Here is a 13,295-nt window from a genome sequence, read left to right as displayed (position 1 = left end):
GTGTATACACACATACATACACACAGTACCAACACCATTGCCACCACACCACACATCTAGCCACTTCCTACATATATCTGCATCATTTATCCAGTCCAAAGACGGATTTAAATAGTTCTCTGTGTTCACTGACCTTGCAACAAGTTAAATTCACAGCCTTGGGGAACATAAAAAGGAAATCAGAAGACTTTCTGGTAATAATCTTTCTTTTCATTAACAAATGAGCTCTCACAAACATACTTGAGAAATCTTTATTTTGTGTTGTTGTTTTTCACAAGTTAAAAGGTTCCCAACTGTACACCACTGGTTGAACCTCATTGTCCAAAAGTACTTAACAAACAATAGGGGAAGAGGCAAATGTTCACCCCCTCAAACTTTGGTGATACCCTGTAGATAGAGAAATAAAGGAAAGAATTGGCCTTTGATCTGTCAGAGAGGGAGAAATATTATGGAGGGCTTTGATCACTACAGATAACATGGGAAGTGTCACTGAATATTTTTCTATTGTTGATATCCAATGCCAGATGCTCCTGGTGTGGTGACCTGTTACGGGGGGAAAAGTATTAATTTTTTTTTCACCATTTAAAAAAATTATGCGGCTCTCAAAATTGCACAAGTAAAATAAATGTTTGCAAATGTGGCCGTTTTGGATGTAAGCCTCCATTTTTTATGAATTTCATGATTATACCATTTGATCTGTTTAACAGAATTTAGAATTTTAGCAAAACTGTAGGCCCCATCAAGCAGTATAACCCTCACTCTGTTGTAAAAATGACTAAGACATCAAATGAAGAGTAAGCGAAGGTTCTGCAAATAACTTACAGACTGGAACATCTCACCATTTTCTCAGTTCTTCCATTTGCCAATCAAGGTAGGTGAGATACTACTACTACTACTACTACTACAAGTGCTGTGGAGGAGAAGCTCCACCAAAGGGTTAAATGCAGAGAACACTGAGCTAGAAGGTTGCTGGGGTGGAATCTTCCTCTGCTTTTTGAAGAACAATGGTCCCCATTTATATCTTATCTCAATAACATTGGAGCAGAAGTGGGTCGTCCTTTGTAATGTGATTCCCTTTCGATGATCAAACTGGTGCAAAGAAGGTATCTCTTTGTTCTGAGTCCATCTCTGTTTTATGTAATGTTGGCCATGTAACCTTGATTTTAATTTTAAAAATTAAAAAAAAAATAGGTCAACTTGTCTTAAGGCTTAAGGCTTAATGTTGTTACTCAGAACAAATGGCTAAATTCTCTATTATTGTGGGTAATTTTAATGTGAGGACAGAACCATATCTGATGGATCTCTCTTCCCACTGCACCATCAAAAAACAAGCAAGGAACAACTTAAAACCAAGTCATGCCACTCTAAAGATAATTCCATCAATTCTGCAGATAATTCCATCAATTTGTTTCAACATTCTGAATGGCACTATCTCTGATGACTTATGGGGAGAATTTACATTTGTTTCCTCCATGTGGTCAAGTGCCATTGATTATATTTTCATTCATAAATATTTGAAAACATTTGGGCTTTAATTTTAGAGTAACAAAATGTTCTGACAGTGATAATCTGCCCTTGGAATATTCTCTGGCTTTAACAGGCTTACTAAAAACTGGATTTGCAGCACTGCTCACCTTCTAACTTAACGTTTGCCACAAATACAATAAATGGTCCACTGAAAAAGGGAAGGCTTTTAACAAGTATCTCCAACCATAACACATTATAAAATACATCAGCCAAATTACAGTAGACCTGAGGCTGGTATACTGGCCTATATAGGAGTTGCACCTCTCTCTACAGGTTGGTACTAACGCTACAAAATACCAAAAGCCCATATAAATAGGTGGTTTGACAGGGAATGTGCCAATCTTAGGAGGAAAATCCAAACAATTCACTATAAAGTTGCCCCCCCCCCCCACATTCACGGATTTGAGATCCATGGATTTGATTATTCATGGGTTTGCCACTGCCCTTCTAAACTTACATGCACAAGCCTATGGCCACCACATGCAACAGCCTTAGGCTTCAGGAGGGGGAGCACCAGCAATTGCCACAGTTGCAGTTGTTTGCCTTTTTCAGCAGCCTGGTCTATTTTACCTTCTTTCTCTCCCCAGCTGGACAGTCTGGTCTCTTTGTGCCTGAAGCCCAGATGTGGTTGTTGGATTGCTTTTTGATGGCCCTCTTCCATATTCCCACTCCCCGCACCCAATCTGGGGAAGATTGCTTTCAATTGTTCTCTAGGGAGTTTGAGCTGCTGGAGGCATGGAAGCGAGTTATCAAAAAGTAATCCACCAACCCATCCTGGTTTCATGCATGCAGAAACCAGTTTACCTGGCTTGGGAGAAAAGGAGGGTGAATAAGACAAGACAGCTGAAAAGGCTATAGAGCTGAAGTTGGTTAAAGTTGCTGGATTGCTTTTTGATGACCCACTTCCATGCTCTCCCTCTCCCCACCACCTAATCTGGGGAAATTGCTCTCAGTGATTTTCCATGAAGCCTGAGCTGCTGGAGGAGCAGACTGTCAAAACAATGTCAGACTCCTTTGAATCACCCTTGAATGAGACAATGCCATATAAAATCACCTTAGTAGGCTTATTTCTGTCCCATCTCTTATCTCTAGATAAGAGTTGTTACCAGGGAGGGGCAGGGAAGATCTACTATATCCCATCATACAACATTTCCTTGGGCGCTCCTCCAAGTCTTTTGTGGTTATCCTGCTCCAGGGCTCTGACTCAGCAAGTGGTTAAAGTTTTAAACCCAGCTATTTTAACTAGAGTATCTTTGTATATGTAACATTACTATATTTAACATATTAGATATTATTGAATTGTTTCAAATGTATTTATATTTTTAATGTGAATGTCCGAATGTGCTGTTTTAAAATGTATTTAACATGCTATTTTAATAGGCTGTTGATTGCAATAAAGTAATGTATGTATAGTTAACATAAGAAATTTGAGCACTGTTCCACACTCAGTCCAATAGGATAAGGTACCAATGTCAGACCATGCCTCAGGAACTTTGACCAAATTTTTTGACACTGGTAGCTGTCAGTAGAACCTAGCAAGCAGCAGGGGGAACCATCCCCCAAGAACCCCTTGATCCTTTGTCATAGTTTATTTCCAGGACCCTAATATAAGGCAAAATGAGAGAGCTGCCTCTCATGGCAGATGCAGAGAGTGTGGTGTGAAATACTGCTGAGCTGCTGGAGGGCAGGGCCGTGCGGGCCACATAATCTCTCTCTAGGAAGATGCTGTGCCAGCCCTTCACCAGTGTCAAGAGTACATTATGCTTATGTATGCAGAACAGGTAGGTGCTATTTGATCCTGTATCTCCTGCAGCAATACGTTTTAGCCAGCTTAATTTGTATAATTTTTTACATACATTTTTTTTTTGTCTTGAAGGACTCTGAATAATGTTCACACCCATAGACACACAAGTACACACATCCATACCTTAGTGGGAATGAAGTGTGGAACTGTTCCTCTTCTTGGGGATGTGACAAAACTAGCCTGAAACATAAACGGGGAAAGTGTTTTGTGGGTTTTTCAGGCTATGTGGCCATGTTCTAGAAGAGTTTCTTCCTGACGTTTCGCCAGCATCTGTGGCTGGTGTCTTCAGAGAAACTATGGATGCTGGCCATGAAAGCTTTCACATATACGAGGAAAAACAAGGTGCAGACATTTGACAGAATTTCGTAAAAGCCAGAAACAAAGCAAAACCAAGGAAAATAGCACCACCAGAGACATATGGCATCAAAATGGAAGGCTATCAATACTGTATATTTGGCCTTGTATTTCTTTCAACAGGTATTCTCAAAAGCTCAGTTTTACTCAGTCTCTGTTCTGCCCTGATAATACTTTTTCAAAGCAGAGGCCTTCATTCATGCAACATGACTTTTCCTCTGGAAATGGTGAAGGGTCTGGAATCCATGTCCCATGAGGAACGACTTAGGGAGCTGGGGATATTTAGCCTGGAGAAAAGAAGATTAAGAGGTGATATGATAGCCCTGTTTGAAGGGATGTCATATTGAGGAGGGAGCAAGCTTGTTTTCTGCTGCTCCAGAGAACAGGACCCGGAACAATGGATGCAAGATCCAGGAAAAGAGATTCCACCTCAACATTAGGAGGAACTTCCTGACAGTAAGGGCTGTTTGACAGTGGAACAAACTCCCTCAGAGAGTGGTGGAGTCTCCTTCCTTGGAGGTCTTTAAGCAGAGGCTGGATGGCCATCTGTCGGGGATGCTTTGCTTTGGATTTCCTGCATGGCAGGGGGTTGGACTGGATGGCCCTTGTGGTCTCTTCCAACTCTATGATTCTATGATTCTCACCTGGTCCCCAGCATTTGGAAAAATGGTTTCTTCTCTGCTGCTAAAACCTAGCGGATTTCTTGTTCCTGAAAAAACAATATATACATATATCTTTTAAAAGTTTACTCCATTAACAATGGATTGGATAAAAAGTAGCCCAGGAGTACTTTCTCCCAAGTTGTTGGTGCTAGATCCCTTTGCTCCCCTATGAAGCTGATACACTGGGTGAGTTGTGTGTGGGTGCTAGATGTTACAGAAAATGGTGAATTCCCAGCTGTAGGTTGAAAGGTGGGTTCTAAAAAAATAGACTAATGAATTTTAAACAGCAACAACAATAAATAATAACAGGCAAAACACCTTGCACACAAAATACTTCTTCTCACAACCGTGTTGGCCATATGTTTGCAGTCCTTTCAGAGACGCAAAAGGTTATAGTTACCCAGAGAGCGTTTTGAAAAAGGGTTGCCATCTGTGTGAGGTAGATGAGAAAAACGGGGAGGAGGAAGAGATGAAGACTTCATCTCATCTATAGGAGGAAGGGAAGGTGGTGGAGCTCCTTTTTCCTGCAGAAAGAAAGACATACATTCCTGAAAAAATAAAGTGCCTGTCACCTAATTTCAGAATTTGCCTTCAGTGTTCCTGTGATAGACTCCTGACATATCTGCACCCCCAAAAAACCCAAATCAGCATCCAGGACACCAGTCAATATAATATGAATGTGAAAGCATACACAAGACTGAGAAATCTGCAGAAATTGGTTAGTTAAAAACAACTGTCATCTGTGACTCTGCTAGGACTGAGCAAGCTAAGGGCTTCACAGCCCAGGATGGGGACAACCAACCACCAGGGTCAAAAGCAATGGCAAAGGGTGAGGAATTGTGACAGCAAACAGGGTCAGGATCAGAACCTTGCATGGACAATTGTATACCAGAGCTGACACTTGTTGCTATACAACAGTGATGGTGAACCTTTTAGAGATCGAGCGGCCAACTCAATGGCATTCCCGCACTGGGTGTCACCCAGTGCCAGGGGATGGGACTTCTGGGGGTGGGATTTCTGAGGTGAGAATTCCAGGGGTGGGACTTCCCCAGAGACAAAGACATCTGGAGGTGGGACTTCCCTAGAAACGTTTAAAAGCATGGGAGGTCAGAAGAAGCAGAGGAACAGGTGTGCGCCTGTTCCTCCTCTTCCCTCGTCCTACTGTGCCTTCAACTGTCTTTGCATGCCCTCAGAGATTGCTTCACATGCCAGAGAGGTCACATGTGGCATAGGTTTGCCAACACTGCTATACAACATCCTTCTGTCTTTTTCATTTTTGACATTTAGTTGGGCAGGTGTAGGGCCTGACGGAAAGGCATGAGCTACATTTGCCGTTTGCATTTCCTCAGAGTGCTACTGGGCTCTCCATGGGGCCACAAAGCATGCCTAGTTCACATGAAACTGTCAGGAGGGTTGAGACTTAAGATTTTTCTACTCCATTAAGAAAAAACCCACCCTTTTTTGCACACCTTGAGCTTCTCCCAAGCAAGCAGATGTTTCTCTTCTTGCTTATTAGTAACCACATTCTGGCAGCAATTCTAGAAACACTGAGAATGTGCATTCACTATTAAAAAGAATGACTATTATATTCTAATCCCCCCAAAGAAACTTAATTCACCATAAATCACCATAAATAATGGGATAAGTAGATACCAATATTAGTTTCTTCAATATACTTGCAATTTTAAAAGTAACTCTTTATTTTCCCATTATTTAAAGCTAACTTAAATAGATTCTGGTTTATTACTTTATTTAAAAAAATCTGAATGCTACAAGCTAGTGTTTTCTGGTTTGCCTCAACTACCCCAACAGAGTGAAACACAATGCAAGAGTAGCACTTGAACCATGTAAAGTGGATCATTGGTAACTGTTGGGATTTGGTTCCAAGACTACATTCATCAGGATGTGATTATACTAATATGTGACTGGTGCTTAAAAACAACAATACAGTTTAGTTATCATTTCATCCCAGATAACTAGGTTTTATGCAATATATTAAAAAGAAAACCAAGCTAATGATTCTTCTCATGTGCTTTTCATCTGGTAACAGATAATATGAAGGAAAGAAAAGATCAAGGAAAGCATGTTCATGATTGAAAAAAATTAAACATTAACATCAAGTTGAAGAAAGCAGAAGAAAAAAATATCTAAAGTAATAAATCCTCAAGAGTTATTTTTAAAATATTAAAGGAATGCTGGCAGCAGAAACAAGAGATGCTGTGCGTATAGAGTTGAAAGAGCCAGGTAGGGGAAGCAAACAGTCAAGGGAGAGCTATGATGAGGGCACAGCAAGAGAAGGAGGCCAGTGGGAGAGGAGGGAAGACTGTATACACTCATCCCTCCATAATTGCCGCTTTGATATTTGCAGATTTGATTATTCACTGATTTGATTAATATGTTCTCTCTAGGAATATCTAGGTCCTCCAGTGCAACTCTATAGTCAACTTTAACTAAAAGTTGTACTGAAAGACCTAGAGATTCCTAGAGAGAATACTCTACTCGGCATTTGTAGTTCCTCCAGTGCAGTTCTATGGTCAGTGTCTGGCAGATGTTAACCGCAAAGTTACACTGGAGTACCTAGAGATTCCTAGAGAGGTGTCCTCTCAGGTAAAAATATGATGTTTTTGTTATTTGCGTTGTTTCCATATTCACGGGGGTCTTGTGCCCCTAACCCTAGTGAATATGCAGGGACAAGTGTATTCAGTTGATTCAAGTGGTCTGCCCTTGCCTGAACAGTACCACCACCGGCTGCAGGATGAGGGTGTGAATGCTCTTTTCCATAAAAAACCTTTCTGTACAACTAGAACCATGATGCTAGGGAGAAGGGCTCAGGCAACACTTTCCCTGAACATCCTCTTTTCCTACATCCAAGTTGATTATTGATTGAGTTTTATTGTATTTTTTTGGTAGAGGGATTCCAAACGTCATTCCTTACTGCAGCTCAAAGTGGTACAATCTGGAGAAAGTGTTACCACTTGTTACTGGTGAATGTGTAAAGTAGTCCTTAGTCATGCCAATATTGATTTTTTTAAAAAGTATTTTCTGTCATTTCCAACCTTCCTTTTACCCTTAGTATTCCATATTTTCCCTTCTACCTCCTAACAAATTTAATCCAAGATTCTAATCTCCACGGCCTTACTGCATTGTTTACAGTCATCTTGACATGGCTGATCTATGCCAAGGGTTTCCAAATTATGTTCTAGGAAAACTGGAGTTCCTTGAATGTTATCAAGGGTCTCTCATGGAGAAGACCAGTAATGGCTCACCAAACATTCCTGCTGGGGAATGCTGGGAGAGGAGGGAGGGTACTTCTGAAGCACTGCATGGAGGTAAGGTTTGACAAATAACAATGCTACCTGTGACATGTTACAATTTCTTATACAAAGGCATAACAATGTTCTTTTTATGAAATATCCAAATGACTGCTCATTTTTGTCACAGTTTATTCATTACTTCAAAAAGGCTGTACTTTTAGGCCACTCTGGGGGCTTGTTGGCCATTTTTTGTATTTTTAAGTGTTTTTTTTTAAATTAAGTAAAACAGATACATAACTTAAAATTTAACAAAACAGATACATGACTTATCATGAAAGCCAGTATGGTATAGTGGTCTGAGTTTTGGACTAGGACTTGCTTTGGCCAAGTCACACTCTCTCTCAGCTTCAAAGGAAGGCAATGACAAATTCCTGTGAACAAATTTTGCCAAGGAAACCCTGTGAAAGGTTTACCTTTGGGTCACTGTAAATCAGAAATGATTTGAAGACACACAACTAAATAACATAGCACACAACAAATTAACGTTGTACTTTTTAAAATCTTCATTATTTAGCAATTAAAAATCAGAAGAATGCCAATTCCTGCAACACAAAAACAGAAAATAACTTTTTAAAGAAGACCCTTATTTACCTGGGAAACAGGAACAGTGGAGTTTAAGAGGGAAGCTGGTACTTTCTTGGAAGAGTTTGCATCTTTATTTGGTTTGGATCGGAACCAACTGAACCAGCCAGAGCTAGAGGCCTGAAAGGCAACAAAACTTTGAGTGTGGAGGATTGTTGGGCACTTCTCTTTCTAAGAGAAGTCGTAAATGAGTATTGAAAGATGGCAGGGAAAACTAGAAGGCTTCTAAATCAGCATGATATTTTCCTGCTCTGTTTTGCAAGCAGGATAGAGAAGGACCAACATTCTTAAGAACTTTTAATATATACCACTAAAAAGTAGAGACAAGGTTGACATACACACTGGCTGGCATACTCACATGTGCATGTATACATTTTCCTTATGCCTGCCTATCTACTTTTCAGGTCACTGTGGAGACTGGTACTCCCTTCCTCCCTCTGCACTGCTCAAAGGCTCCCCTTGGATTTACCATACAGCTTCTGATGCACCACCATGGTTTTTCCATGCCTCATGGACAGCAGGCAAGATCAGAGAAGCACCTGTTGCTAGAATGGAAATGACTGCAGTAGCACTGAGACTTTCAGAGGACCCTGGAAGATCTCAGTGCCACTAAGGAGACATAGCAGAATCTTCTCCAGTCCTTCCTGCTTCCCATGCAGCATGGGAAGGGGCTTCAAAATCTCTGCATTATGTCAAAGTGGTCGTATATGATCCAGTCTTGTGCAGGTCTGCATGTAGAATACTATGCTATCCTGAGCCATACAGGATTGCAGCCACTGTATGACAGGTAAGAATGGGCTGCTGGTTAAAGATAATGGGAGTTGAATTTCAACACATCTGGGGGGCTCCTGGTTGGGAAAGGCTGCTTTAAAATATGGGTCTCAGCACATTGCTCAGTCAGCACAGCTACTCTTCTCAATAAGACATCTCACCTGGGCTTGATCTTGCTCTGCCTCTTCCATTGGTGGTTTCTCTGATGCAACTCCCTCCTCTGTACCTTCTTCCAAGGATTGTGAGGTATCCTCAGTAATGGATATAGTGGAACTCTCAGAGACAGACCGGGTCCGGGCATTTATTGTCTTCTGGTATGAGGCAGAAAACATGGTCATTACAGTGTCCTGGTATCAGGGAGGCAGCAGGAATCAGAGCTACACAAACAATAGATCAAGCAAAAATTATCTGTAGCCTAAACCTACAGGCTTATACACTAACCCTATCCATAAGATTAAAGATGGCCAAAAACTTTCCTTACATAGCTGTTCATCAGAATTATCCTGTGAACCAAATTAATATCTTTTATCATTTCACAAGTGGAATGAATAAATCTGAGAGACAGTGACTTACCCAAGACCACCAAAGAAATCTATGACAGTGAAGAGACCTGAACCCAAGTATCCCTCATCAAATTTTATCATGGAGTTGTTGCACTTTATGAATCTGTGTACTATTTGGGGGACTACACTAAAAAAGTATGTTAAACATTTAAAATAAAGACATAGATTGTCTTTTTTCAACATCCTGTTGACCCCCAAGGTCCTTTATTCTCCATTCTAGACAGATGTTTGTGAAGAAGGAACATATATATAGTCATAAGAACAGAAGAGGAATTCTGTTGGAACAGCAAGTCCAAAATGCAGCTTCCCACACTGGTTAGCAAGATGTCTGGGGGTAGCCCAAAAGCAGGAGATGATGGTAACTCTACTCTCCTGTTGTCTTTCTTTAGTGACTGGTGTTCAGATATGTTACTTCCAATAATGGGGTATATATAATCATAGTCACTAGTAGTCTTTCTTAACCTCATTTTCCATGAATTTGTCTACATACCCTTTAAACCTGCAAAAGTTGGTGGCTATCACAATATCTAGTAGTGGATTCCATAGTGCAACTGTGCACTATGTCTTTTTATCTGTCCTGATCCAACTTCACTGGCTCACATTCATTTCTAGTACTGTAGTAGTAGAATTCCTACTTCTTCATCCACTCTCCATCCATTTTATAATGCAAAAGTGTAGTTAGTTTGAATTCCTTTTGTTTCATAATATATAGGAAAGAGACACTGCATCTCAGACCATCAATAATAACTTTGAGTATAGGGAAAATTGGTCAGCAGCTTTCAGGAGCTCCAGCCAAACCATACTGGTAGGACAAACAACAGCCAGCACTGTGATGGTGTGTGGCTGCTAAACTGAGATTTCTGGGACAGGTTGAGAGGAGGAATATTTCAGATCTCTCCTACATTCTTCTAATGCTGATGTCTCCTTTTCCATCTTTCTCTATCTCTCACCTGATGATGCTCCAAAAGGTTCTTCTGGTCCCCTGGGAAGTGGTATGGCCCAGAGGATTCCACAGTGTCTCCTGCAGACCAGATTAAAAGAGATTTTATTGGTTCCATATATCACCCTAATGCCCCAAAAAGGGTTTTTGTGTAACCAAAGCACCTAAGTTCTGAAACAGAAGTGCTATTCCATAAACAGAAACAGACAGCAAAATTTTCCTGGGAAGTACTTCAGCTTGGAAATGTTAGCATTTATACACCCGTTATTTCAAAAATTAATTTGTTCATATTCATGGAAATTATAAAATTAGTTCATTATATTAATTGTTAATAATGCATTAGTAACACATGACATTTAAACTTAAACCATTCAATTAAGATAGTAAAAATGGCCCTAGTTTTCTGTCCCCAGAATATCATAAAAATCATGCTGTAAATGTATTTTATATCTTCTATTTCTGTGCTTATTTTTATACCAGGGTGATAATAGAGAAGCCAAACAAACTCGTCATGTCATTTTAGTTTCAACACCTACAAAAATTTCACCCACTGATCTGTATACATCTAGTTATCATTAAAACACAGAACTAGAGCCATTAAAAATGACAGCAATAATGCAGATAAAGAAATAGCCATGTTGTCCATTTTAATCTACTGTGGTGCTGTTCAGCTAATTCTGTAAAGGCAATTAATGTGGATGTTGGTCTTATATAAAAACAAGCCACAGGAAGTGCAGTGGAGAGTAAGATGAATTTAACTCCCTCTCTCCATTTCACTCAAAAATCTGTTCTTTGAACTGCTGTTTACATCTCAAGGGAAGCCTTCATTGGTGTCTATAGAAGCTTCCCTTGACATGTAAATAGCAATATGGGAGTTTTTCATATGACACTTGTTCTGGCCACAATCGCGTTAATGAAGAGAAGTGCATACATGCTGGTTTGGGAGTAATCTCTACTGCACATCTTTCCATTAGAACCATCTAGCCATTGCTGACCCCTCCTGCTCTCTTCCACCCTTATCCTCAATCCTGCCTCTCTGCCCTATACTCTAACACACACGTAATTGTGTGGGTTTTTTTTTAAAATGCAATTGTTGAGTTTTGTGAATGCGGTTTAAAAAGAAGAAAAGAAAAATATTTTTAAAAGGTTGTTCTGGAAAAGTGAAGGGGAGGAGGACAGGGAAAGGGGGAGACGCTGACACCACTTGACCACACAATCCTGGTACTGCAGTAATTTACTGCACCTGAGGACTAGCGCTATGCCAACACTATTGGGATCTTATTGATGGATTTTTCTGTCAATGGCTAATTACGCTTCAAGGACAAGGCAACAGGGAGAGGGAGATGGCGTCCTGCGCTATGTATGGCCAAAGGCACTATTATTCAACTTGTATAGCACTTTAAAAGCTGTGCGTGATAAAGCCCTTAGAGAGGCTTCCTCCCTGCCCCCTGGAATGACAGCAGAGAGGGAAAGAAAAAGTCCTCCAACCCACGTATATGTGGGCAGCACATTCCTCCTTGTGGCTCATATTTATATAACCAAAAGTGCGCACTCGAATTGCAGGAATTCATGCCATGGTTAATTTGGTCATAATTCATAGCATGTTTCCTTTGGCCATAAGTCTAATGCATTTAAAAAGAAAGAAAGCTGAAATTCATGAGGACTTTAAAAGTAAATCCTATGTAGACCCTCCATTTCAGGCTGATATATAAACTTTCTTCAGAGTATGTACAAACTGAATCCAGATCTAAGCTAAGATCCTTATCATACTACACAATTACAGAACTATGATTCCACTGTAACCGCTATGGTTGTATCCCATGGAATCCTGGGTTTGGCAGCTTAGGGAGGGGTACTTGAAATTCTCACCCAGATAGCTCCTCCAGTGACTTCTAAAACTACAAATCCCAGGACTCCTTAGGATGGAGCTATAGTAGTTAAAGTGGAATCATAGTGTGTAGTGTGAAAGAGGCCTAAATGTAATATGGCAGACCTGTAAATGCATCTTCCTGCACAATTTCCTTCTCCTAAAAACATTCATGGGACTTGAGTTTGGACCAGGGGCATTCTTTGGGAAATAGACTTTACCCTCTCCTGATGCACCACAGCCCCAAACTAAATCTCACCCCAGGCCTGTCTCGTTTTCCTATCCATGTCACATAACAGCTCCAGGTTGGGACTGGGCCAAAGACACAGAAGAAAATGTTAGCACACATGTGCATGTGCATTCACTCCACTCTACATACATCTCATGATGTGGGTCCAACCAAAATTGAGACACCCTCTAGCTGCTTTTAGAAGAGAATGACACTGAAAGAATCATGTGGAAATAACATGCCAACCAAATACAAATTACAAACCTCTCAACATCCAATTTGGCCTTCACTAGGAGTTACATCCAAATAAGCCTGCATAAGTTTGGGCTGCAAATTTGCAGAAATAAAAAAAATTGCTGATGAGACAGCCTCAGCAAAACCCCAATAACATAAAGAGGAAGATACAGGAGTCAATACACAGTTACTTTGGCCAGAATAAGTTTTCCATTATGCAAGAATAGGCACCTTCCCAGGGTCAAAGAGCCACAGCCACCCCTCACCAAACCTTGGACAGTCATACTGCCCTTTCAGCAACCCCATCTCATCCCCATTTCATGTTTTCTTTAGTTAAAATGTTTGCAGGCATCTATTTGGGCTAATTTAACCATGCCCCCTTCCTTCCAAGAGGGCCATTTTAGGGTCAGGAGAGGTCTTTTTCAAACTAGGATGTGAACTGAAGTCA

At 40.5% G+C, this 13,295-nt stretch overlaps 1 protein-coding gene across 1 annotated transcript in view; it reads right to left on the bottom strand.

Annotated features, from left to right (window-relative positions):
- Positions 1-465: 465 nt before the first annotated feature.
- SEC16B (SEC16 homolog B, endoplasmic reticulum export factor) overlaps positions 466-13,295 on the bottom strand; it is a 51,965-nt gene continuing 39,135 nt past the window's right edge. The window contains 7 exon segments of the mRNA XM_089518322.1: positions 466-543; positions 3,455-3,511; positions 4,330-4,394; positions 4,748-4,871; positions 8,253-8,363; positions 9,176-9,325; positions 10,528-10,598. Of these exon segments, the coding sequence (XP_089374448.1) occupies positions 466-543; positions 3,455-3,511; positions 4,330-4,394; positions 4,748-4,871; positions 8,253-8,363; positions 9,176-9,325; positions 10,528-10,598 (656 nt within the window).

Source organism: Sceloporus occidentalis, unplaced genomic scaffold (genome assembly GCF_023333645.1).
Source record: "Sceloporus occidentalis isolate IW3139 unplaced genomic scaffold, rSceOcc1.0.p SCAF_3, whole genome shotgun sequence".
Lineage (NCBI taxonomy): Eukaryota > Metazoa > Chordata > Lepidosauria > Squamata > Phrynosomatidae > Sceloporus > Sceloporus occidentalis.
This window is presented reverse-complemented; position numbering and strand designations above follow the sequence as displayed.